The sequence below is a fragment of the Talpa occidentalis genome, unplaced genomic scaffold (genome assembly GCF_014898055.3).
Source record: "Talpa occidentalis isolate TD23 unplaced genomic scaffold, MPIMG_talOcc4v2.1 talOcc4.4, whole genome shotgun sequence".
Classification (NCBI taxonomy): Eukaryota; Metazoa; Chordata; class Mammalia; order Eulipotyphla; family Talpidae; genus Talpa; species Talpa occidentalis.
In genome coordinates, this window is record NW_023604295.1 from 33,411,875 (window position 1) to 33,436,057 (window position 24,183).

Sequence of the window (24,183 nt, forward strand, 5' to 3'; positions counted from 1 at the left end):
TTCCATGATCTGAAAGGACGGTAAAGACTCCGGCTGGAGGCCAGGCGGCTCCTCCTCGTCAAATCAAATAGCGGTGGGCGCGGCAGAAACCCGACTCCCCCCGCCAGCAACGTACGAGGAGGCCGGGGTCCCCCTGTCCCCCTGGGGCGGGGCGCCGGCCGCGAAACGCGAGCTGGGCCCCCGGCCGGGGGAAACCGGGCTGCCCAGCGCACAGCGCGCCGCGGGCTTCCGCCTCCCGGCTCGGCCCCGCTCCCCGGGCCGCCGCTGCGTCAGGGGCGCGGAAACCCCGTAGGAGCGGGGAGGGCGGGGAAAGCGGCCTCACCACGCTTGCTGCAATATTCTTCCGCCGCAAAGCAAAGAGTCCCGAACTTCCTCCAGTATTCTGTGATTTCCAGCCATCTTTTAATGTCGAGAAATAACCAAAGTTGGGTTTTCCCATCGATGTGTTGTGTGTATTTCCTGAGGGAACATCCCCAAGGTCACAATTTTGTGGCTGACCGGAGCACGTTGAGAAAATTCCTCCGCGGGAAACGGGTTCCGGCCGCGAGCCTATAAAAGACGGGTGGCGCGGCGCTGCTGTCTTTTCAGTCGGGCGCTGAGTGGCTCTTCGGATCATGTCTGGTGGCTCCGCGGATTATAACAGGTATGGCGCTTCTTCGGTGGCGTGTTGGAGGGGGACATTTTACGGCCCGAGAGGGGATTGTAGTAGTTGGCATGGAGGCAGGAAGCTTCGGAGTCAAACGCGCTTCCTTGGGGTCCAGTCCCCCTTGTGTCCTTCGAGAAGCTTCCATGACGGAAGGGGCGCCGGGTGTGGCGAGTCAAGACAAGGGCGGGGACACGGAGGTTACTACCCGGCCGAAGCCGCTTTGAAATACGGGGCGCTCTCGCTGCCCGTGTGGAGCACGACACGGAAAGCCGTGGCGCAGTCCGCATTGGGTACCCTGGCCGAGGCCTGAAGCTTTATTTGCGGCCGGCGGTGCGAGTTGGAGCCTTAAGTTTAGCTGGCGGGGGGCGGGGAGGAGGAGAGGGAGGCGGTGGTGTCCGTTCGCCTCGGAGAGAGCCCGGACGACCCTGGCCGGCAACTGCGTCCCCGCGAACCGTTGGCACAGCCAGGGTCGGGCCGCTCGGCCCGCGTCAATCACAAGGGCTTGCGCAGAGTAAGGGGCGGAGCTCGGCGCGTGGAGCTCTCGCGAGACGGTCCGTCGCCGTGACGGGCGCGCTCGGCCGGGGGGAAGGGCCGGCCGCGGTCAGGCCTTCCGGGCGTCCAGTTAATCAGCCCTTGGACAGGCGCGCCGTGCAAGAGGTGCCCTGCGGCGCCGGCTGCCTTAGCAGTTCTAGGAAGTGTGGGAGAGGATAAGATCGGAGGTGAGGGCGCCTTGCGAAGGAATGTTCTCTAACTGCTATTTTCGTCAGCAGAGAACATGGCGGCCCAGAGGGAATGGACCCCGATGGTGTCATCGAGGTAAGACATGTGTATGGATTTTGAAACTCGGGAAAGGTGAGCTTGTTCATTCCACTGACGACCTTTTTTTTTTTATTATTATTAAAAACAGAGCAACTGGAATGAGATTGTTGATAACTTTGATGATATGAACTTAAAGGAGTCTCTTCTTCGGGGCATCTATGCTTATGGTTTTGAGAAACCTTCAGCTATTCAGCAGAGAGCTATTATTCCTTGTATTAAAGGTAAAAGAACTCGTTGGCGCTTTTAAAAACGAATTTGCTGTTCCACATAGACCTGGACCATAGAAGGGAAAATTTCTGGGGGACTAGCACCTATTTGTATTCCTTAAAGTGAAATGATGGCAATCATCTTTCGGGACTGACCTGAAATGAGGAACATACTCATTGCTGATCACTTGATTATTTGGGCATAATTCATGTGCCAAATGGAATACATGGTGTGAACGAGAATTGACCGTTTGATGTGGGATCGGTAAATATGTATCCTACTTTTTTTAGGGTATGATGTGATTGCTCAAGCTCAGTCAGGTACTGGCAAGACAGCCACATTTGCTATTTCCATCCTGCAACAGTTGGAGATTGAGTTCAAGGAGACCCAAGCACTAGTATTGGCCCCCACCAGAGAACTGGCTCAACAGGTATTGATAGTGTAGTTCAAAAAAACTGCTTGCGTGTTGCATAGGTTTCAGGTTTCACAACTGTGAAGAATTTAAAACAGTATAAATCGGTCCTATCAGCTCTCCCATTAATTTTAGTCCGTGCATGCAGGGAGTTTTTGTTGAAAGTTAAAGGAACTGGGTGTGCAGGTACAGCTCACAGGGTTGTATAACAGATACGGAAGCTTTCTGTTCAGGGTGGACTAGACCTGTTCCCATTTTTAAGTGAATGCAGTTGTGCAACATGAAAACTGCAGTGACATGTTATCATTTGACTGTCTCAGTAGTTTGTGATGCATCTGTTGCATGCTATGTTTTCAAAGCTCATTGCTATATTGGCTTTGAAGTAAAACCTTGCTAAACTAGATTTTATTGCTAAACTCAAGATTTAAGTCATAGTACCCTGTGGGGGAAATTTAACAATTTGTCCTAGCTATAATTGCAGAGCTTCTTAAATTGTACCATCCTACACAATGAAGAGATAGTGAAGGAAGTGTTTTTAAAAAGTTCTTAGCTGGTATTTGGGGCGATAGGATCCCAAGTTTTGACAGGCACAAGAGACATTTTTTTATAGGGGGATTTTAATCTTGAAGGAGTAAGTCTGCATTTTAATAAGCTTGGAATTAGTTATGTGCTGTGCATGCATAAAAGCTGTTTGCAGACCCAGATATATGCCCTATGCTTTGGAAGTTAGCCACAGAACCCGTAGTACTGCTGGATAATAATTAACACTTTACTTTTAGATCCAAAAGGTAATTCTGGCACTTGGAGATTATATGGGAGCAACCTGTCATGCTTGCATTGGTGGAACCAATGTTAGAAATGAAATGCAAAAGCTCCAGGCTGAAGCACCACACATTGTTGTTGGTACTCCTGGGAGAGTGTTTGATATGTTAAACAGAAGATATCTTTGTAAGTATTGTTTATTAAGATATTTTACTGTTAAAAATCAGAACTAGGATATCTAAAGATGGCAAAATGATTGTTTTAACAGCTCCAAAATGGATCAAAATGTTTGTTTTGGATGAAGCAGATGAAATGTTGAGCCGAGGATTTAAGGATCAAATTTATGAGATTTTCCAAAAATTAAATACAAGTATTCAGGTAAGCTTCTTGATGGTTTTGGAGTGGGTTGGTTTGATTTGGGTTTTTTGGGGTGTGCTGGAGGTTAGGTTTAATGCAGGAACTGTTACAATACAACTGAAGTGTTTTATTGTCGTTCCCCCTGCTTAAAACAGTTGATGCATAACTATCTCTGTCTACTACAATTCCATAGTAAGACAGAGACGCTTGGTCTCAGACATTTTTTTTTCCAGTAGTGTTGTGCTTTTTTGGTGTGACATTATCATTGTTTCTTTTTAAGGTTGTGTTGCTTTCTGCCACAATGCCAACTGATGTGTTGGAAGTGACCAAAAAATTCATGAGAGATCCAATTCGAATTCTGGTGAAAAAGGAAGAATTGACCCTTGAAGGGATCAAACAATTTTATATTAATGTTGAAAGAGAGGTAATTTGTCTACTTTTCTAACACTTTAAAAATGTAGGCAGATTTTTTTTTTTTGTCTTCTTGTATAAGCACTGTGCTAAAATTGCAGAAACTAGGATATATCTTGGTTTTTGTGATAATGCTAGCAGAGTACACACAAGAAGAAAAGTAAAACAGCACTAGATTGTAAAGACTGGGGTGGACCTCTTTCTTAATGTCCAGTGTCCTTTGTCTTAAGATTTGGTGCAATAAGTTGACCTCTCAGTGAATTTGTAACATGTAAGTTGGAAATGATTTTAATGACTGCTCATTTCTTGAAATGCTGTAGGAATGGAAATTGGATACACTTTGTGACTTGTACGAGACACTGACAATTACACAGGCTGTTATTTTTCTCAACACAAGGCGCAAAGTGGACTGGCTCACTGAGAAAATGCATGCCAGGGACTTCACAGTTTCTGCTCTGGTAAGAGGATTTCGAACCTAATGACAATTTAGTAGTATTTTCATTAAAGCAGGATTTAGACTACAATATAGCTGTGAGTGCTGTGTTGTCGTTCCCCCTGCTCAAAATAAAGTTGTTTCTTAACTATACCTGTCTGCTTTACTCCTGTAGCAGCCAGGGACGCTTGGTCTCATACATGTTGATAAAATTTTAATGATTTGTCTGGTGATTAATTTTCTTAAGAAAATTTGTTCATTTGCAGCATGGTGACATGGACCAGAAGGAGAGAGATGTTATCATGAGGGAATTCAGATCAGGATCAAGCCGTGTTTTGATCACTACTGACTTGTTGGTAAGTCGGTTTTTGCTGCTTTCATTAATGTACCAAAAGTTATTTTGGGGAAAAGGTTTTTCTAATAACCTTTACCAGTTTGGGCTATTTGGGAGAGTAACGTAAAGACCACACTCCACAGTGGACTATATCTGTTAACTTGTAGTTCACTACTATTTTGTGGCCTACATTACATTGGTGTCCACTTTATTTAACTTAAAATTTAATAATGCACTCCCCCACCCCCTGTATTTCAGGCTCGTGGGATTGATGTGCAACAAGTGTCTCTGGTTATAAACTATGATCTACCTACCAATCGTGAAAATTATATTCACAGGTGAGTAAAGTACATCTTTACAATTGCTGTATTGGTAAAGTGAATTCATGATTGCTTTTCTACCGGCTGATTTGTCTAAACGGTAACCACAAAGCAGGGAATTCATTCAGTTAAAAAAAAAAAAAACAGTAACTTTGTAAGATAATTTAGATTGTATAGGGGAAAACTGGTCACACACAGTGGGAAAACAGTTAAAAATGCTGCCCAAGTGGTGGGCTTAATACAGAGTTGAAACTTTAGATTTGTTGGTTTTAGCTTTCTTAGTGATCTTTTGTGTCCTTGTGCTTTCTTGGTGATTTCTCTAGTTGGGATTTTCTTGGTGTCGTCTGGTAGCAATTTTGAGCAGTCCCTGGTTTAGCTATAGTGGCTTTATCCCTAAATAAATTGAATTGTACTTTGTTATATGATGTAAAAAAAGACTTTTTAAAAAATACAGGAGTCGATAGCAGCAGTTGATGACGAGATGGCGCTCAGAAACGGCGTTGACGTAATTTAGGACGTGGAATCATAAGCGAAACAGCACACTGTTTGAATAAAGAGCGAGTCGGTATTTATATTTGTTTTTCTTTTGTCATGATTATTTGATATTTTAAGTTGATCCAGCCAGGGCATTTTTTTACATAATAGCTTTAGCCTGTCAGGTGGTTTGTATTGTCTGGTATCAGGAAGGTAGAAAGCTGTCTCTTGGGGGTAAACACGTTGAATAATTTGAGTCATAACGTGTGAAACTGAGCAAAAAAGCAGTGATAAGTTTGGGTTACCATACCAAATAATTGTTTTCCCACTGGAAAGAAATTGTAAGTTTTAGACAATAGTTAACCTTTAAAGCATTTGTATTTACAGTTTACAGTTCCAGGAGTGCGTCGAAATGGATTACATAACTTTTGTTTCATCCCTGGTGTTTACATTTGTCCCAGGCTGACATCTGCTCTTGGCTGGCCCACTTTGGTATGGGCTTTTAATTTCACTACCCCAAACACAGTACTGTCATCTGCTTTAAAAAAAAATAATGCTCAAGACACCTGATAAATCTCGTTTTGCAGCCAGACAAGCCTTGACTCCTTTTGGCACTAACTGCAAAGGAAGATTTTTTTCTCTAGATACTGGTTAGCAGCTAGTGCTCCAATTAGAAGCACGAACTATAACCTTGATAAGTAAACAGCTGCTGATGGTTAACAAGTGGATCTTCATGTTCAGTAGTTCATGAGTTACATAAGAAGTAACATTCTCATTGTTGATTTTCTTTTTCTTATACAGAATTGGCAGAGGGGGTCGATTTGGGAGGAAAGGTGTGGCTATAAACTTTGTTACTGAAGAAGACAAGAGGATTCTTCGTGACATTGAGACTTTCTACAATACTACAGTGGAGGAAATGCCAATGAATGTGGCTGACCTTATTTAATTCCTGGGATGAGATAGTTTGAATGCAGTGCTCGCTGTTGCTGAATAGGCGATCACACCGTGCATTGTGCTTCTTTCTTTGGGAATATTTGAATCGTCTCAATGCTCATAACGGATCAGAAATACAGATTTTGATAGCAAAGCGACTCTAGTCGTGAGCTCTTGTGAGGAAAGTCATTGGCTTTATCCTCTTTAGAGTTAGACTGTTGGGGTTGGGTATAAAGATGGGGTCTGTAAAATCTTTTTTTCTTAGAAATTTATTTCCTAGTTCTGTAGAAATGGTTGTATTAGATGTTCTCTATCATTTAATAATATTCTTGTGGACTAAAAGATATAAGTGCTGTATAAAATCAGCCAATTATGTTAAACTAGCATATCTGCCTTTATTGTGTTTTGTCATTAGCCTGAATAGAAAGGCCTTTAAAATTGATTTTTTTTTAGAAAGCATTTGAATGCATTTTGTTTGGTATTGTATTTATTCAATAAAGTATTTAATTAGTGCTAAGTGTGAACTGGACCCTGTTGCTAAGCCCCAGCGATCATATCCTAGGTAGGGTTAAACCCCCAGTAAAATTGCCATATTGCACATGTCTTAATGAAGTTTGAATGTTAAATAAATTGTATATTCACTTTAAAGGTGGTTTGGTCACTTTTATTCTCAGCAGAAAGTAATTCACAAAGGAAAGCTGAATACGGTTAACAATTCTGGGTTAACTGCTGCATCACAGTAGCACACAGACTGGTCAATTGCAGGTGCTCATCAGCCCCGTCTGCTAAGCATTTATCTACTTCCTACAAGAAAATAGAAAGCCATCAGGAATTCCTTTCAATTTGATGTTTATATTTCTAGAATGTGCATATTAGATGTTTATATTTCTAGAATATGCATACTTACAGCAAGTTTTTCTGTTATGATGGACTTCTGTTTATCAGAAAGGTCATTTTCTACAACCACATCATGTAGTTGATTTACAAGCTGAGTTGCTGCATGACCTTCATCAATTAAGTCCTGTAACAAAATTATATTCAGTATGATTGCACAATTTGCCTTTCCCCAAAGTTAAGGCCGACTGTTACCTTTACCACAGCTTCTAGTTTGTCAAAAGATCCACTCTGACAGGCAGCAAATATTCCACTAATTGTCTCAGCTGGTATTACCTAAAAAGAAAGGTGTTGTGTGAAGAGTTTCAACAAGTCATCCACCCTCCCCTTGGTTCTGTGTTCTCTTATGGTGTACACTGAGCTGATAGCAGCCCAGGGGAGACTTTAAGCTTTAGTTGTACTCTTCCTCCCCAAAGTGGCACCAAAATAAGTTCCACATACATTAACTGGTAATCTTCTTTAGGTTTACATAATGTTTCCCCTAAATTCTCAACAGTTGCTTTGAGAAACCAGACTCCACAGTGGCTGTAACTGCTCAGAACAGTAAGGTTATTTGAAAAGCAATTTTAAGGGAAGTGCTCTTTCTCCAAATAGGGGACTAAGTTTCATTATGGTACAGAAAAGGCCTTACAGGGGGGCCCCTGGTGGCACAAGCGGTTAAGTGTCAGTACTGTGAAGCTGAGCCCCTCCCCGCCTGATCCACAAAGTGCATGTCTTGCTGCTACCCTCAGTGTTGTATTTCAGTCAATCCACCTGTTCTGCTGCTGAATCTTCTCAAACCCACCCTGCACCTCTGGCCTATACCCCAGCTCTTTGCATGCATAAATAAGTAAATCTTAAAAAAAAAAAAACAACAAAAAAAAACACCCTGAAATGAATATTCAAAAGCAGGTACCACACTCTCAAGTTCTATAAACTGGTATGTTCCTGTTTTTTATGTGACCCAACCTTTATCAGATTTTATACAAGAACAGAAATACTGAAAAAATTTTAACTGCCGCATCCCTGAAGCATTTCCTTATACTTCAGTATATTAGTTAGCACATCTAGACAAAATGTCTTTCCCCAAAATTATTGTTGAAATCCCGTGTATTAGGAGGTGGTGCCTTTGGGAGGTGATTAACTCATGAGGTCTATAGAGCCCTCGTGAAAGGGACACATTGGTTTCCTTATTAACAGGCCCCAGAGAGCTCTCTCCTGCCACAGGAGCATGCAGCAAGGAAATGAAGGCCATAGACCAAATAGGAGTTTATGAAATAGGAAACATGCACTCATCAAACACTGAATCTGCAGGTACCTTAATCTGTAAGATGTTGATGCTGTTTAAGCTACCTGAGGTACATTTTTATAGATTAAAACAATAGTATTTGTTGGGGTGGAGATTTTCTAAAAGTCACTCCAGAAAATTCAACTGAACATTTTAGAGTATCTAGTGATCTTACCCCAGCAATGTCTGTGATCACTTTCTTTGTGACCTCTTTTCCACCTGTTAATCGAGTAGCACTTTGAAGAAATGTGATGGCCTTTCTTAAGTCTCCTTCTGACACTTTAACAAGGTAAGTTATTCCCTAAAGAGAAAAAAAAAAAAAAATTGTGTTTTTCTTAGCTATAGTGGCCAATTATGGCTTTTTGACTTGAATTTTAAAAAAGTTTTAACCTATACATGGAAAAAAGATGATTTCCCCTTTTTGAAGAATTATCAACCCAACAGTGGCAGAATTCATGGAGAGAGCATTGATCTGATAGGATAAAGAAGAAATCTCTTGCCTCTGAAATAAGTTTGCAGAAACAAAGAGAGATATATACTTACCCTATTTCATTGATTATATAAAACAAAAAATTCAGAATATGGTCAGATTCTGTTATAATGAAAAGGCATATTTAGTCTTTCAACTGTACCAGAATCTCATCCTATCAATTCTTTAAATGGAAGTATTAGCTAAGAGACTAAAATCTTCTCATTATGCAGAGATTTGTCACTGCAGGATTTGCATTATATATATGAACTCTGCCCCAGTTTTGGTCTCTCAAATATTAACAGGTAATAAACTAGCTTAAATAACTTAGAAACAGAAAGCTGAACCTGTAATTCCTAGACATTGTAACTTGCTCATTAGCTTAAAATGGCATCAGAAATGGGCACAATATATGTGACTCACGGTCTTGTCATATGCATTCATCAAAGGAATTAGTAAAATTAGTAATTACCTCATTGCTAATTTTGACTTCTTCTTTATTGGCGATGTCTAGTAATCGCTGCTGTTGAATTTTATCTGACAGAGGTTTGAAGCGGAATTTAGAACATCTAGATGTCAGGGGTTCAATTATTCTGTAAAATATTGGAAAAAAGTCAGTGTCTAAAGAAGTGACTCCACCCAAAGAACTCATTTTCATCAGTAATCCACATCATGAATTGATACAGAAATTAATGTAACCTTGAAAATGTTTTACTTTATTCTCTCCCTAGTTGAGGTTATCAAAATAAGGTTGCCAGAAGGCTATTTTCAGGGCAATATACATACCGACTGACATAGTTACAGATGAGACAGAATCGGGTGGTTTTAGACTCTTTCTCCATGGTACGTCTTAAAGCTGCCTGAGCGGCTGAAGTCATAGAATCTGCTTCATCCAGAATCACAATCTTAAAAGGAGGACATGGTTTCCCACTGATTTAGAGAAGAGAAATACATAGGAGTGTAGTGCAGTGTAGTGTCCCCTACTATCGCATTCTGGGACATTCTCACTATCCCCGAAAGAAACCCTGTGCCCATTAAGAATCAATCCTCTTCTCTTCCAACTCACCCAGTCATAGGCAACCATGGATCTACTTTCTTTCTTCACAGATTCACCTATTCTGTACATTTCTTATGGACAAAACAATATAATACCATCTTTTATGATTGGCTTCTTTCACCTAAAATTGTGTTTCCAAGGTTCATTCATTCCTTTATATTGTCAAATATTATGGCACATGAATATATGACATTTTATTTTTTTTTTTTAAAGATTCATTTATTTACAAAAGCACTAGGTACAGTCAGAAGCATGGGAGGGTGAGAGAGTTCACCAGAGCCAGAGCGGGGAGCAGAACAGGCAGATTGACAAAGTACGCTGCTGAGGGGAGCAGTGGGTGGCAGGAGAGGTCTGCGCGCCATGTGGGACCCTCACCAGGCGGTCGGGGATCAAACCGGCGCTGCAGTGGCTGTGGGCAGCTTCGCAACCCTGCGCTCAACTGCTGCGCCACTGGAGAGGCCCTATGACATTTTATTTGTCCATCCACTAGTTGATGGATATTTATTTAGGTTGTTTCCATGTTTGAGTATTTACCTATGACTGGAGTTGCTGGATCTTGTAACTCTGTTTAACTTATACAGGAAATGCAAAATTTTCAAAATGGCTGCACTGTTCTGCACTCCAACCAATAATGGACAAGGGTTCCAATTTTATTACTTCTTAAGTACTTCTTTCTTCGCTTTTTGGTTATAGTCATTGTATTGGGTGTAAAGTTGTTTTTTGTTTCTCTAAGTAGCTGATAATATTGATGAGCATGTTTTCATATGCTTGTTGGGAACATGTATAAATCTTTGGAGAAATGTCTATGCAGATCCTTAGCCCATGTTTTAATTGGATTGTCAGAGTTCTTTATATACTCTTGATCTAATAATTACTTACCAGACACATTATTTATGTCTGATCCAATCCAAGATGGATATCAAAAATTTTAACTTAGACCTTTACTACACTTGGAGCATAAGTAGTACACATAAACACCCCTGTTTATTTTAATTATTAATTAATACCTCCTTTTTCACTCTAATAACTTTCCAGTTTAGACAAGAACTTACAAGGTTACCCTAATTATGAATATACAGCAAAACTTTAAATACCTGACTACCAAACTATCAAGTTTGATTAATAATTATTCCTGGAGCCTCCCTAGTGGTGCAGGGGTTAGTCTCAGTACCATCAAACTATCGCCAGACACTGCAGCACGAGTTTGATCCCGAGTCAGGGAGCTAACCCACATGGTGCAGCAGACCTCTCCTGTCTTAATGCTACTCCCATCAGCAGTGTATTTCAATAAACCCACCTGTTCTGCTCTCTATTCTGCCTCTGGTGAATCTTCTCACCGTCCCCCACCCCCATACCTCTGGCCTAGACCCCAGTTCTTATATGCATAAATAAATAAAATCTTTACCAAAAAATAATTATTCCTTAGACAAAATATCAGTTAAAAACCCTTGATAACTAAGCAACTTAAAACTAGTATAAAATGGATAGGTCTGGGCCTAAGTAATTTAATAAAAATGATGAAGCATGAAAAAGGAATTGGAAATTTGGTAGAAATTTCATTTTACACAAATTTCATGTAAAACATTCCTTTTACACAAATATATAGTTTTTACACAAATATAACATCATTTTACACAAATAAAGTTATTTTATAAATAAAATACACTATTGAGGAGAGAAGAGATGAGTTTACTTACTCTGAACGACTTCCTGACACAGTTAATTGCGCAAAATTTTTCACTTTTTCTCTAACTACTTGTATTCCACGTTCATCAGATGCATTTAACTCAAGAACTCTTAATCGAAAAAGTTCAGGCCTATAGCAAAATGAAACAAATATGGAACACCATAAATAAGTAAGCCAAGATTTAAACCACTTTTTAACACCTGCACATTTTACAACAGTTTAAATCTAAACAGTAAACAATATGGATGGAAAGTATATCATCATTTCTTTTTCTTTTGCAGAGACATGCAGTTAACATTTTGGAGTTCTTCCATGCTTAAAAAAAATAAAAAAAAGGAGGCCTCCCCGGTGGCATAGCGGGTTGAGCGAAGTGCTGTGAAGCTGTCCGCAGCCTCTGCAGCGTGGGTTTGATTCCCGGCCAGCCAGGGAGATTCCCACATGGCGCAGCAGACCTCTCCTGTCTTGCCCACTGCTCCCCTCAGCAGCATATTTTGGTCCTTCTGCCTGCTGTGCTCAAGGCTCTGTCCCTAGTGAATCTTCTCACCTTCCTGCACCTCTGGCCTGTACCTTAGTGCTTGTATAAATAAATAAATCTTAAAAAAAAATATTTTAAAAAATAGCTAGATGTGATCACGTAATATATAAAAATTTAAATCAAATTTCTACTTAGCATTTGTATCATAATTATCTTGCCATGTCATTAGAACCATGCAAATACCATTTTAACAGTCATATGATATTCATCCTATGATTATACCATCATTTACTCAATTTACTTAACATATTTATACATTTAGATAGTTTTAAATTATAATTTTAAGTAATGCTGCAGTATATTTTGAATTATTTCCATAGGATGGCTATATAGAAAATTACTGGATTAAAACTGCAACAATTTGGGGGCTTCCCCGGTGGCGCAGTGGTTGAGCGCTGGGTTGCGAAGCTGACCGCGGCCTCTGCGGCGCCGGTTCGATCCCCGGCTGCTCCCCGGCCACCAGAGGAGGGTCCCGCATGGCGCGCAGACCTCTCCTGCCGCCCGCTGCTCCCCTCAGCAGTGTACTTCGGTCCTTCTGCCTGCTCTGCTCCCTGCTCTGGCTCTTGGCTCTGGTGAGTTCTCTCACCCTCCTGCGCTTCTGACTGTACCCAGTGCATGTACAAACAAACAAATAAAAATAAAAAAAAAAAAAAAAAAAAAAAACTGCAACAATTTGGGAAAAAAAATATTAAAAGTAGCTCACTATAGGGAAATCTGTGGCATCAAAAAAAAAAAAAAGTAAAAGACTGGCATATTCCACCAAACCACCATTTTGAAACTTTTTTCCACATACATATGTATTTCTTTTTAATAAGAAAACAAGAGTTGGGATTTATTTTCCCTAAAAAGCATGACAGATATCGTAAGCATTTTTTATGGGCATAAACATTTAGAAACGCAATGTATTTATTTTCTATTTTAAAGCCACATATATTATTAGGCATGGGACTGATAATTAAAATAAGTTCTTTTAGTCCTGTCAAGACAAACATTATTTTAAAATATTTAAAAAGTTATGTAATCTAAATGGACCTGCTCTGGAATAACTAACTAGTTTCATTATGATTATACTGCTAACTATTTCAGTTTAGAAACTGAGTTATGGAATAATCAACCTCTTATAGTGCCCTTAAAAAATAAAAGTTGCTGTAAAAAAGTAAAATATTAGACCCACTGAGTTTTCCATTTTATCTTCCTTCACATTTTGCTAGAACAAACTACCTTAACATTGGTGGTTTCAAGGCCTAATTATTTTCTGCTGTGCTATTTCAGATGTACCTTTTGGCTACACCTAATATAAAAATTCTGAATAAATTCAAGATAGCCTTTGTTATGTTGGTAGGTCATCCATGGATATCAGACCTGGACTGATAAGTCTTTGTAACTCGTGGTAAGATCACCTATACAATGTTTGGCTAAACCCAGATAGCCAATCTAGAAAGAGGGAGCTAATAAGAAGGTAGCTCATAGAGATATTCTGATATACCTGCAATCATACTACATCAGCTAGCACACATTCTGTCTACACTCAGGAGACTTGTGGGCTAGGAGCTACCTAGCTTTTCCAGAGGCAGATCCTGGGAAGTTAGCACAAGAGGAAAGTCAAGGAGTGGTGTGGTTCAGTAGTATCAAACACAGCAGGTTTTACTGAAAAATTAAATGGCTGCAAATACAATTATGAAGAAAGTAGTGAAATCACTGGCATGCTTGGAGTTAGGTTGGGTCCTTGGGGTTCTAAAATCATAATGAAGGAGTTAAAAGTGATGGGAAAAAACACGTGAGGTTTTTTGTGTTGCAGTACATGCAAACATTTGGAAATGGGCCCACTGGATTAATAAAAAAATTCAGAAACAAAAATAAAACCCAATAGCCTCACAGGGAAACCAAATGCAAATTTTTAGAGAAAGAAAAACAGTACCAGAGAATTTTTGGTGTCTTCCCCCCCTCCCCCCAAAGAGATTTCAACTCACCCAAAGAGTTCCCTGGCTGCTGCCAAAATAGTGGATGTTTTACCAGTTCCAGGTGGCCCATAAAATAAGAGATTGGGTAGCTGCAAAAGTTAAATTTTATTATTTAAAAATTGTATTCTGGCACAAATACATGAAAATGATGATTAAAAATATCTATGGAACACTGTAATGATTTCCTAATAGAGAAGGTACACCTAAGCCAAATATAAAGATTTCTTGGGCCTCCCTGGTGGCGCAAGGGGTTAAGACGCAACCTATAACGCTGTCCACAGCCACTGCAGCACGAGTTCGATTCCCCCCACCGTCCAGAGAGCAACCCACATGGCGCAGCGGACCTCTCCTGTCTGGCCCGCTGCTCCCCTCAGCAGTGTATTTCAGTCAATCTGTTCTGTTCCCCACTCTGTCTTTGCTGAATCCTCTTACCGCCCCCATATCTCTGGCCTGTACCCCAGTTCTTGTATGCATAAATAAATCTTTAAAAAAAGCAAATAACAAAGATTTCTTAACAAAATTGCTATCATGTATTAACAGTTCTAAACCTACTTTTTCACATAGTACTTTTTTCTCAAGAAAATGAAAATGATGTCTCCCTAATATCTTAAACTGAATCAGTATTTATGACTATAAATAAGCTACCTAGGTGGAATTTTAAAAGTTGGAATTAGAACCTTTATTTCTGAAGGGAATCCCAGGTTTCTGTCAGTTCCTCCCCCCAACCTCATGCTCAGGATCTGATAGATTTTATATTTTATAAAGATATTAGTTGCTTTAAAGGGGAAATAGAAAAAAAGAGCAACTGAACTTGGCCAATATTGAGGGAAAAGGACAAAGCTGGATGAGCTGAAATTCCAAGAATAAAAACATTTAAAAAAAAACTAAGAAACTAGTAAGTGCCAGGCAATGCTCCAGAACACCATATGTGTCCTGCAGGGATGCCTACACAAGTCAGGTACAGTGCATTAGAGGAAGAAATTACAGGATTAAATAGCTAGTTATCTACTTTAAGTCTAGCTACTTAAGCTCCTATCAATCAGGCAACTGATCCGTGGTACACATTAATAAATGTACTAAAGTCTAGTGAGTTGTTACAAAACTATACATTCTTCTTCTGCATGTCTCTCCACAAACAAAAATCATTCTATGTAGGAAACTAGGCAATACAGCCTATTTGCTTTCTTTCTTTTCTAATCCTCACTGCCCACCTCCAATTCATTCATTCTTCACCCAAACCTGATGTAGCTCTGTTCACAACTTAAAAGTATTCACCGGCTTCACACTCAGAAAACAAAAACAGACAAACAAACAAACAAAAAAACCCCAATCTGCTTGCTGTTATCACCTGCAAAACCACCCATGAACTGCTTACCACCTCTCAATTTCCAGGCCTGAACTTATGATGGCCTCCAACAACTCTGTTACTCTCTCATCAGTCTTTGGTTGACTTGATGTAATTTATATATTATTTACTTAATGGTTGGGTTTAATCTGAAAATACCTGTCTACCTCACTGGAGGGAAGCTTAAGAAGATCAAGAACAGGGTCTCTACAGTGGTACAGGGGTTAAAGACACAATGCAATCAAGCTATCGCCAGACACGGTGGCATGAGTTTGATCCCTGGCCAGGAAGATGACCCACAATGTGCAGCAGACCTCTCCAGTCTCTCCTGCTGCTGCCCTCAGCAGTGTATTTCAGTACATCTGCCTGTTCTGCTCCCCACTCTGACTCATGGGTCCTCTCATCCCCTGTACCTCTGGCGTACACCCCAGTTCTTGTAGAACTAAATCAAATCCAAAAAAAAAGTCAAGATCAGTATTTTGTTATATTTACATCTATATTCTTAGCATCTCATGTAGTACTCAATATGTGCCAAATAAGCCAACATATACGTAAGTATATTAATTACAAGACTATTAATGTTATATTGGAAATAAACAGCTTAAGATACAAACTATAAAATTCACTAGTTAAAAACAAAGACCAAATTGCTAGGCATCTCAGGTTTTAATGGTTATGATGCTTATTTTGATGTGCTCACCTCCACATCTGTAATGATTTAGATAACTATCACAATACTGTCTGATATGTATGGTACATTCAAGAACTTTATGTGAAATACCAATTCTTAAAATTGACTTCTGTAAAAGAATCTTATTATAATTCTACTTTAAAACCTTTTAAAGTAAATAAAGGAATGAGTTATTTTCCTTTACTCTTAAGAATTTAAAAGTTACTTCATTTTAAAGTTTTAAAACTTAGTCGGAAAATATAAAATATTAAACAAGAGGTTAAAGAGAATTCTTAATTTAGCCTCCTTGTAAGTTAGGTATAAAGTGAAAAAGTGGATTATACTAAAAAAAAGTATTAGAGAAAAAACATCTTGTCCTGCAATCTATACTATGATGCAAAACTGTGTAACACTATAAAATTAAAAGATAAAGACAGCTGGATTAAATCAAAACAAACAATGGTAAAGAAAAAGATTTTAAGTAGTAGACATACAATTTATTTCAAAATAGGTACTACTATAGTGTAATTCAGAAAGAAAAAGATGGCAGCAAAAAACAAAATAGGAATAAAGCAAAAAATCATATCCTAGTTTCATCAGCAACTTTTCCCCTTCCTTCACTGAGCATTTTTTTAAAGATTGATTTATTTATGCATACAAGAACTGGGGTGTAAGCCAGAGGTTCGGGGGGGTGAGAGGATTCACCAGAAACAGAGTGGGGAGCAGAACAGGCAGATCTACAGAAATACACTGCTGAGGGGAGCAGCAGGTGAGACAAGAGAGGTCTGCTGCACCATGTGAGTTAGCTCCCTAGCTCAGGATTGAATTCATGCTGCAGTGTCTGGCGATAGCTTGATTGCACTGTGTCTTTAACCCCTGTGCCACCAGGGAGGCCCTCCTTCACTGAGCTTTTAAATGACTTATCGTATAGAACTTAAAATTGCTAATTCTTCATATGGATTTACTGTAGCTGAATTATCTAAAATGCAAGTCACTGAAGGATACTTTATCCCACATTATCACAGCAGAAGACACAATTGTACTGTAGTTTAAACCAGATCATAAAATTAGGGGAGCAATTATACTTTCAAAGAATATCTAACTCTTTATAGCACATAATATTAACTATAACTCTCACATTTATTTGGGTTTACATGTTTATTCTCTGTCTCTCCCCACTAAAATAAAAGCTGATGAAATAGGGTACGCAGTCTTTCTTACTCAATGGCTTACACCTGAGCACTACACAACAATATCAAATAGGAGCTACTCAAAAAATATTGTTGAACTAATCATCTATGGTACAAATAGTTATCAAGGGTCTACAATATTTATAGCACAGTATTTAAAGGGCACAGGAAGTTATAAAGAAAGAAAAAGTGAATAATTATTAAGCTTATTATAAACATTATCTGCTACTCACATCAGCTCCTTCTAAAGACTTTTTCAAAACTGCAACTACTTCTTCCTGGAAAGCAACTTCATCCACACATTTTGGGCGGCTGGAAAAAAAAAAAGAGAGATTATATTGTACTATAGTATATGTTATTTATAGCAGCCACAGATTTCCTTTTGCTAAAAGGTAATTCTCATATATCAGTAATGAAATGAGAAATTTTGATAATTGGAAGCAGGATAAACTCCACTTGTTTTTACTACAAGCAAACAAATACTAAAGGTGTGAAATAATGTTTCACTCTTCCATATGTATTGTTTGCATCTGTTAGACTTACAAAATTAAGCAAATGCCAAATGATTAAAAATTTACAGGAACATTTGCTTAGAAAGTTATTATATTTTAGAAGATCATACACCTAAGCTGAAAAGGGAGAACTATTAGCTCAATATAGGTAAATATATTGGTTAATAGTTTCATATTAGTACATTAATAGGTGAATACCAATTTCTTACATCATCTGACTGCACAAAAAAAATGCACACCTATTCACTTCATTGAGGAGTAACAAAATAACAAGTTTAACCAATATGAAGTATTAATAATTTATAATTTTCATCTTATATCATAACTAGTGATATTAAAAAGAAGCTAGAACAAAATTATATTCCCAACCCTAAGATTAGGCATTGTATCCCAAGCCTAAAATCAAGTAGTCCAGTTTTCCTTTGATTCATATTTTTCTAAACAGGAACTTCATATCAGATGTTTTCTAGAAAAACCAGTGTATGTTATAAACTATGGCTTCAGATTCAAATACCTGCAGGGACTCGGAAGACAAGAATAAAGAAGGCAGAGTGTAAGGCAAGAGAAAATATTAGGAACTATGATGGGCTGAGGAACATATGACCTTCCTAAAATGAGAAGAACTCCAGTTCGCCTAACTACTGTTAGGTAAAAACTTGTACCTAGTGTTGCTTAAACTCTTGATAAGCTGAAAATTTTTATTTCCTTCTCCTTATATAATTTAATTTAAAAATCTAGATTTTTATGCGAAATTTCTTATTTTTAAAAGCATTGTTGGTACCACCAAAACATATGCACCTTACTTGGCATATAAGTAGTCTGCAAAGCCTTGGTAATAATCATGCGGTGACACCGGAGATTAGAAGTATTTGTCATAATAGCACTAAGCCGATGAAGTTTAAGTGCCACTCTTAAGGGCTGTTTCTTGCCAAAAATGTATAAAAAATTTAACAATTTCCACTTATCAGTAATGAAAAGGGAACAGACTGCTTAGACTCAAGTAGAATTCTAACCAAGAGCTTATACCCAGCTTACAGAAACTGTCTTGTCTTTATTGCTATATCCCAGCCCTGAAAACAGTAGACCTTAGTTACAGAGAAGATCTAGTTCATCTATGAGGTTAAATTAAATTAGATCATTCTAAGCTACATGGTTCTATATAAGCTACATGATTTTTAAGGATAACACCAAAACAAAGCAAATCATCCCCCTTTTAAAAAAAAAGTGATCAAAAATGGTTATTTAACAGGGTGGTCCCCAGGGAACAGGTTGGTTCCTAGTTCTCTGCCACACCCAAGGGAGGTTAGAGCTAAGCAGAAAAGAAAAGAAGCTGGACAGGAGACTGGGGAAGGGAGGAAGAAGGGTAGGTAGTCAGGAGACCCAAAGGAAGCACAAGGAGCAGAGAGACACGTGAAGAAGCTGCACTTGCTTTTTGGTTCTGGACTGGCTAAAACAGATGTGGGTGAGAGACCCGTGGGGAAGTTAACAATGGCAGCATTGGTCTTGATTTTGATTTTGCTCTTTTCCTCCCAGACTGCTCTGGCTGTTTCTGCCCAGACTTGTGGCAGCCAAACCCTGTTTGGCTGAACATTTATTTATTTTTTTAATTTATTTATTTATTTATACAAGAACTGGGGTACAGACCAGAGGCAAAGGAGGGTGAGAGAATTCACCAGAGACAGAGCAGGGAGCAGAACAGGCAGACAGACTGAAGACAATGGTGAGGGGAGCAGCAGGTGAGGCAGGGGAGGTCTGCCACGCCCTGCGGGTTGCTCCCTGGCTGGCTGGGAATTGAACGCACGCTGACAAGGCTGTGGACAGCTTCACAACATGGCGCTCAACCTGCTGCACTACCCGGGAGGCCCCTGGCTGAACATTTATTTACCCACAAGGAGATGGGTAACTTTGGATGCTTGATTTGGAAACTATATTCTTTGTCTTTTCTGTATATTGCACACTAATAGTGTTAAAGTTTCTTTCCATTAAAAGTCTTAAATGTTTTGTCTTGATGTGACAGATGGCAGAACCTACTTAGAGCAGGCAGGTTTAAGGGCTTTGGGGTGTCCCTTGTCCTGTCCTGTAACAGAGTAAATTGATAAATTATTTCAAAAAGTAAGCATTCTTACTATTTTTCCACCCATGGCACAGGTTTGGCTTTCTTGTTCTCTCCACTATGTCCTGCAGAGGCAGCAACTCCCCGATCCTTGGCCAATGGTGGTTTAGTACTGATAGATGCACCTTTTAGAAATGCCTGCATGGTTACTTCACCCTTAACAGGTGCAAGAGAGAAAAAAAAAAAAAGGGCACTTTTGAAACCATTATGAGGAAGCACAGTCTGAAAGTACACTTAATTTCATGCAAAGATATTCAATAATTACTAAGTAAAATATATCACCCCCTGACCTAGCACCCTCTGACTGCACAGCACTGAGGCATAGAGGGATATATGAGGCGAAAATGCTTAAGAAATTAAAATCTATTTATAATGAGGGAGTTTCAGAAAGAAAGCTAAATCTTATGTCAGAAAATTTTTGAAAGTTCTAACTTTTTGATAAATGTCATTAAAGGCGAAACTGTCCATGGGTCTCTTGTCTCTTCCACTTCAGTCATGGGTCTAGCTTTAAACTCAGCTCCAGAAACGGACTTAGTAAAAAGGACTGTTGAGACCACAAATGAAAACCTCCACTTTTCTTGAGCTTAGCGCTTCCCTCGGCAGCTTGTTTCACAGACCCTTGACTGCCATCAGAGGCTTTTTTGGATGGGAGAGGGAGAACATTTCCCACTGTTAAAAATGGACACAGCTATTTTTCTGATAACCTGCTTTAACAGAAGAAATCAAAACAATGATCAAATCTAATCAAATCAAAGCACTAGTTAAAAAAAAAAAAAAAACCTCAAAAAAATCTCTATCATACATAACCACTATTATTATTCAGGTAAACATTTCCCAGGAAGCAAAATGGTGTTTTGGGCGGGTAGAAAAGTCTGTTAGCGTGCCCGAAAATTTCCAGCATCATGACAATTCTAGCTTTTCTTTTACTGCTGTATCCCTCAATGCCGAGAGCAGTGACTGGTACAGAATAATGCGCCATAATATTCGGTGACTGAATTACCATTTATGAGACTCAGCTTACCCTTCTGTTAAATAGGCTAAGCTCTATTATATAGGCAGCTGAGTTAAATAAAATAATTGTGCAACCGTGTAATTCTGTGCTTGGAATGTAATACCTATCTATCTAATACCTGTATTGCCAATATCAATAAACAGTTACTATTTAACCCTATGGGATTACTCCACCCATGCTAACCCAAAGCAGGGCTTTGAAAGATGCTGCATTGAACGAGCCACCATTACAAAAAGGGGTAGTGAGGGGGCAAACGCAGGCTAGACAGGCGTGCCAATCCGGCCCCCGTGCGCACTAAGACGACTGGGGAAGACATCACCCGGGCTTCAAGCGCGGGAGAGGGGCGGACGGCAACCAGCGCAGTTTCTCCAGCAGGTCACCTGTTAGGTCCCGCCGCCGCCGCGAGTTCGGGCACTGCCTGGGCCTTTCAGCCGCTCGTCTCCCAGGCGCGGTAGGAGCCGGCTCGTTCCTGGGGTTTCCGGGAGAGGGAAAGGGTGAGAGGATGACAATTTCTTCGCTACGTTTCCCCTTCGGCGACTATCAGGTCCAGGAAGCCCCAAGTCACCCGACCCAACCAAACCTAAGAGTCGGCGCCTTCAGTCTACACACCAGCCCGGTTCCCGCCACGAAGCGGCGTCCCGGGGCAGGGCGGGAATCCGCGCTACTGAAGACGTCACTTCCTCCCGCGACACTGACGACGTCGCTTGCGTCCGCGCCACTTCCGGCCCGCCGCGAACGCAGCTCCTCCCGGGAGCCGCCTTCTGCGCTTTTTTTTTTAAACACGTGAGGAGACGTGCAGGGTTTTAGGGGTGCATAAACTGGAGCGAGGTAGACTAAGGAGGTGTAAGTAAATTCCTCCCTGTTCCCGGGCATTCCTGTGACTCGGGCCTGCACAGCACGCGCACTCCTTCCCAACCGTCCCTGCGATGGCCTCGGGCCGAGCTCCTGGATGTCGGTGCTCGGCGGAGGTGCACTGTGGGGAAGGATCTGCGGCCCTCTGGGTCTCGGGGCGCACCGAAGGTTTGGAGAGGCGCACTCTATTTCGATACGCGTCTTCGTAACCTGAACCCCACTGTGAGCTGCCTTGGCACTCCTGGGCATCTCATTGGCGTTTCTGCAGCGATGCAGTTGCTTGTAACCCTGCCGAGGACGGGTTGGGAAGGGAGCAAGCGATCCTTCGCAGAAGAGGGCACCCTGAGGATCCCAGCCCTGTCCCACCGTTTGAGCTTTAAGGGCAGAGGTGTCTTAAGAAGATAATTTTCCTTATCCTTTTGAAGATTGTGCCTTTTACTCCTTTTAGTGCTTGCCCATTCTTGAAGGAGGATCTCGCCATGCTGCTAAAGTCATTTTCTAATCCAGAGTCTTGCCTGGAAAGCTAGTGAGCAGACACTAATGATAAGTTAAAAGTTTTCTAATAATGTTGAACACCACCAGCACACATGCTCCATGGGATCCAGATCAGGTGTCTAGAGCTACCCCTTTTCTCTTTTCCTAGTGTTAGTATTAACTCTGAATTTTTCCCAAATTCTATTGAAATCTGACCTTCTAAAATGTTGCCTTCTTTGCATGCCTTTATTATTTACCTTAAGCCATAAGGTTGATGCAAATCTTCCCCAATATGATGTTTAATTATTAATGCATGCTTATTCATTTCTCTTTGAACAAATGTTTATGGAGTGCACACAATGCTAGGAGCTGAAGATAAAGCAGGGAATAAACTGGGTCTTCACAGCTTAGGGGAATAATGGACATTGTGATGTGTGTAATTCAGAGAAGGTAAGGGGTGGGCCACCGCAGCCTCTGCAGCACCGGTTCGATCCCCAGCCGCCTGGCGAGGGTTCCACATGGCGCGCAGACCTCTCCTGCCGCCCGCTGCTCCCCTCAGCAGTGTACTGCTGCACCTCCCCCTGCAGTGACCTTTAGGGCTAACCGGCCCTAGGTCCGGCTGGGCAACCAGCGCGCAGGGGAAGAACAGCAAAACCCTACCTGCTGCACCTCCCCCCGCAGTGATCTTTAGGAATGGCTTTCGCCACGGTCCCTAGATCCGGCTGGGCAACCAGCGCGGGGGGGGGGGGGGGGGGGGGGGGGGGGGGGGGGGGGGAACAGCCTGAAGCAGAGGAAGTGCAGCGGAAGTTCCCTCAAAAGAAGTGCAGCGGAAGTTCCCTCAAAAGACAGAAGCTTATCAAAAGATAACGACCACCAAGAACCACTACGAGAATGCTAAAAATCTTTTCCCCGTCTTTCTAGAACTACAAACTTTAATCCCTTATCTGTCTTTCTAAACTTCCTCCTTTCTTCTATAATGGTCATTGTTTGTTATGTAGATCACCTCCCTGATGGTGATAGACTGAGCCCATGAGCAAGCTAATTTCTTTGATATTCATTCCTGTGCTGTTGGAAAACATATATGTATTGGTCACAAACTCAAAGAAAATTACACTCAGATTTTCACTCTTGAAGTGTGTCTGTTTGTCATTTCTTTCGCCGACGCCCTGACCACCCTGCACGCTTCTCTCAACCCTGAGGTGGCCTCATCGTCTACTGCTGTGCTGGTCCGCGGCAGTGTACTTTGGTCCTTCTGCCCGCTCTGCTCCCCGCTCTGGCTCTGGTGAATTCTCTCACCCTCCCGTGCTTCTGACTGTACCCAGTGCTTGTATAAATAAATAAATAAAAATCTTAAAAAAAAAAACATAAACAGAGGAGGTAAGGGGCTCTGAGTAAGTACATCCCAGGCTTAACCAAGGGGTTGACCAGCTTAACAAAGGGTGTTTTACATTACTTTGTAACTCCCCCAGCATCTGTACAATCTCTGGAGAGTGTAAACACACAGATTACCCATCTGGTCACTGGTTCACATTGTCATAAACCATCAAAATGTATACTTAAGGGCCTCCCCGGTGGCGCAGCGGTTGAGCGCTGGGTTGCGAAGCTGCCCGTGGCCTCTGCGGCGCCGGTTCGATCCCTGGCTGCTCCCCGGCCACCAGAGGCGGGTCCCACATGGCGCGCAGACCTCTCCTGCCGCCCGCTGCTCCCCTCAGCAGTGTATTTCAGTCCTTCTGCCTGCTCTGCCCTCTGCTCTGGCTCTGGTGAATTCTCTCACCCTCCCGCGCTTCTGACTGTACCCAGTGCATGTATAAACAAAACAAACAAATAAATAAATTAAAAAAATATGCCTCTATATTAAAAATATATATATTAAAAAAGCATACTTAATATGCGTACATTTCATAATTTGTAAATTATACCTCAAAAAAAAAAAATCTACAAAGGTAGCTGGTTTTCAGTTGCTTCCTGAAGTAACACCACAACCAGAGGGAAATATAATTCCATTTCACAGATAAGAAAATTGAGAATTAACGGAAA

At 40.8% G+C, this 24,183-nt stretch overlaps 2 protein-coding genes and 5 non-coding genes across 12 annotated transcripts; 6 read left to right on the plus strand and 1 right to left on the minus strand.

The window, feature by feature from the left end:
• The first annotated feature begins 560 nt into the window (after nucleotides 1-560).
• EIF4A2 (eukaryotic translation initiation factor 4A2) lies at nucleotides 561-6,756 on the plus strand. Of its 4 annotated transcripts, none has more exons than XR_005128015.2 (12): nucleotides 561-643; nucleotides 1,414-1,462; nucleotides 1,554-1,686; nucleotides 1,963-2,102; nucleotides 2,864-3,032; nucleotides 3,115-3,224; nucleotides 3,484-3,627; nucleotides 3,935-4,072; nucleotides 4,314-4,403; nucleotides 4,640-4,719; nucleotides 5,156-5,262; nucleotides 5,977-6,017. XR_005128015.2 is itself a non-coding variant. In XM_037525256.2 (11 exons), the coding sequence occupies exons 1-11, from the start codon at nucleotides 615-617 to the stop codon at nucleotides 6,119-6,121; spliced, it is 1,227 nt and encodes a 408-aa protein (XP_037381153.1). In that variant the 5' UTR covers nucleotides 561-614; the 3' UTR covers nucleotides 6,122-6,756. The 4 variants fall into 4 exon arrangements, 2 of the variants coding, with proteins under 2 accessions (XP_037381153.1, XP_037381154.1); XR_005128014.2 differs by having other exon boundaries at nucleotides 5,156-5,266; nucleotides 5,977-6,016; XM_037525256.2 differs by lacking the exon at nucleotides 5,156-5,262 and having other exon boundaries at nucleotides 5,977-6,756.
• Nucleotides 1,793-1,861, plus strand: LOC119258370 (small nucleolar RNA SNORD2). Its single transcript, XR_005128233.1, has one exon. It is a non-coding gene; the product is annotated as a small nucleolar RNA SNORD2 (small nucleolar RNA).
• Nucleotides 3,298-3,424, plus strand: LOC119258344 (small nucleolar RNA SNORA63). Its single transcript, XR_005128208.1, has one exon. It is a non-coding gene; the product is annotated as a small nucleolar RNA SNORA63 (small nucleolar RNA).
• On the plus strand, nucleotides 3,682-3,860 carry LOC119258368 (small nucleolar RNA SNORA81). Its single transcript, XR_005128231.1, has one exon. It is a non-coding gene; the product is annotated as a small nucleolar RNA SNORA81 (small nucleolar RNA).
• LOC119258342 (small nucleolar RNA SNORA63) lies at nucleotides 4,119-4,249 on the plus strand. The gene has a single exon (XR_005128206.1). It is a non-coding gene; the product is annotated as a small nucleolar RNA SNORA63 (small nucleolar RNA).
• Nucleotides 4,433-4,574, plus strand: LOC119258350 (small nucleolar RNA SNORA4). Its single transcript, XR_005128214.1, has one exon. It is a non-coding gene; the product is annotated as a small nucleolar RNA SNORA4 (small nucleolar RNA).
• Nucleotides 6,725-21,484, minus strand: RFC4 (replication factor C subunit 4). 3 transcript variants are annotated; one of them, XM_037525259.2, is made up of 12 exons: nucleotides 21,401-21,484; nucleotides 21,201-21,289; nucleotides 19,822-19,964; nucleotides 17,417-17,495; nucleotides 13,988-14,067; nucleotides 11,493-11,612; nucleotides 9,525-9,668; nucleotides 9,211-9,331; nucleotides 8,445-8,570; nucleotides 7,198-7,278; nucleotides 7,016-7,129; nucleotides 6,725-6,912 (listed from the first exon to the last, which is right to left on the minus strand). In XM_037525259.2, exons 3-12 carry the CDS (start codon nucleotides 19,950-19,952, stop codon nucleotides 6,817-6,819), a joined length of 1,092 nt encoding a protein of 363 aa, XP_037381156.1. In that variant the 5' UTR covers nucleotides 19,953-19,964; nucleotides 21,201-21,289; nucleotides 21,401-21,484; the 3' UTR covers nucleotides 6,725-6,816. The 3 variants fall into 3 exon arrangements, with proteins under 3 accessions (XP_037381156.1, XP_037381155.1, XP_037381157.1); XM_037525258.2 differs by having other exon boundaries at nucleotides 21,201-21,484; XM_037525260.2 differs by lacking the exon at nucleotides 21,201-21,289 and having other exon boundaries at nucleotides 21,430-21,469.
• Nucleotides 21,485-24,183: the final 2,699 nt, after the last annotated feature.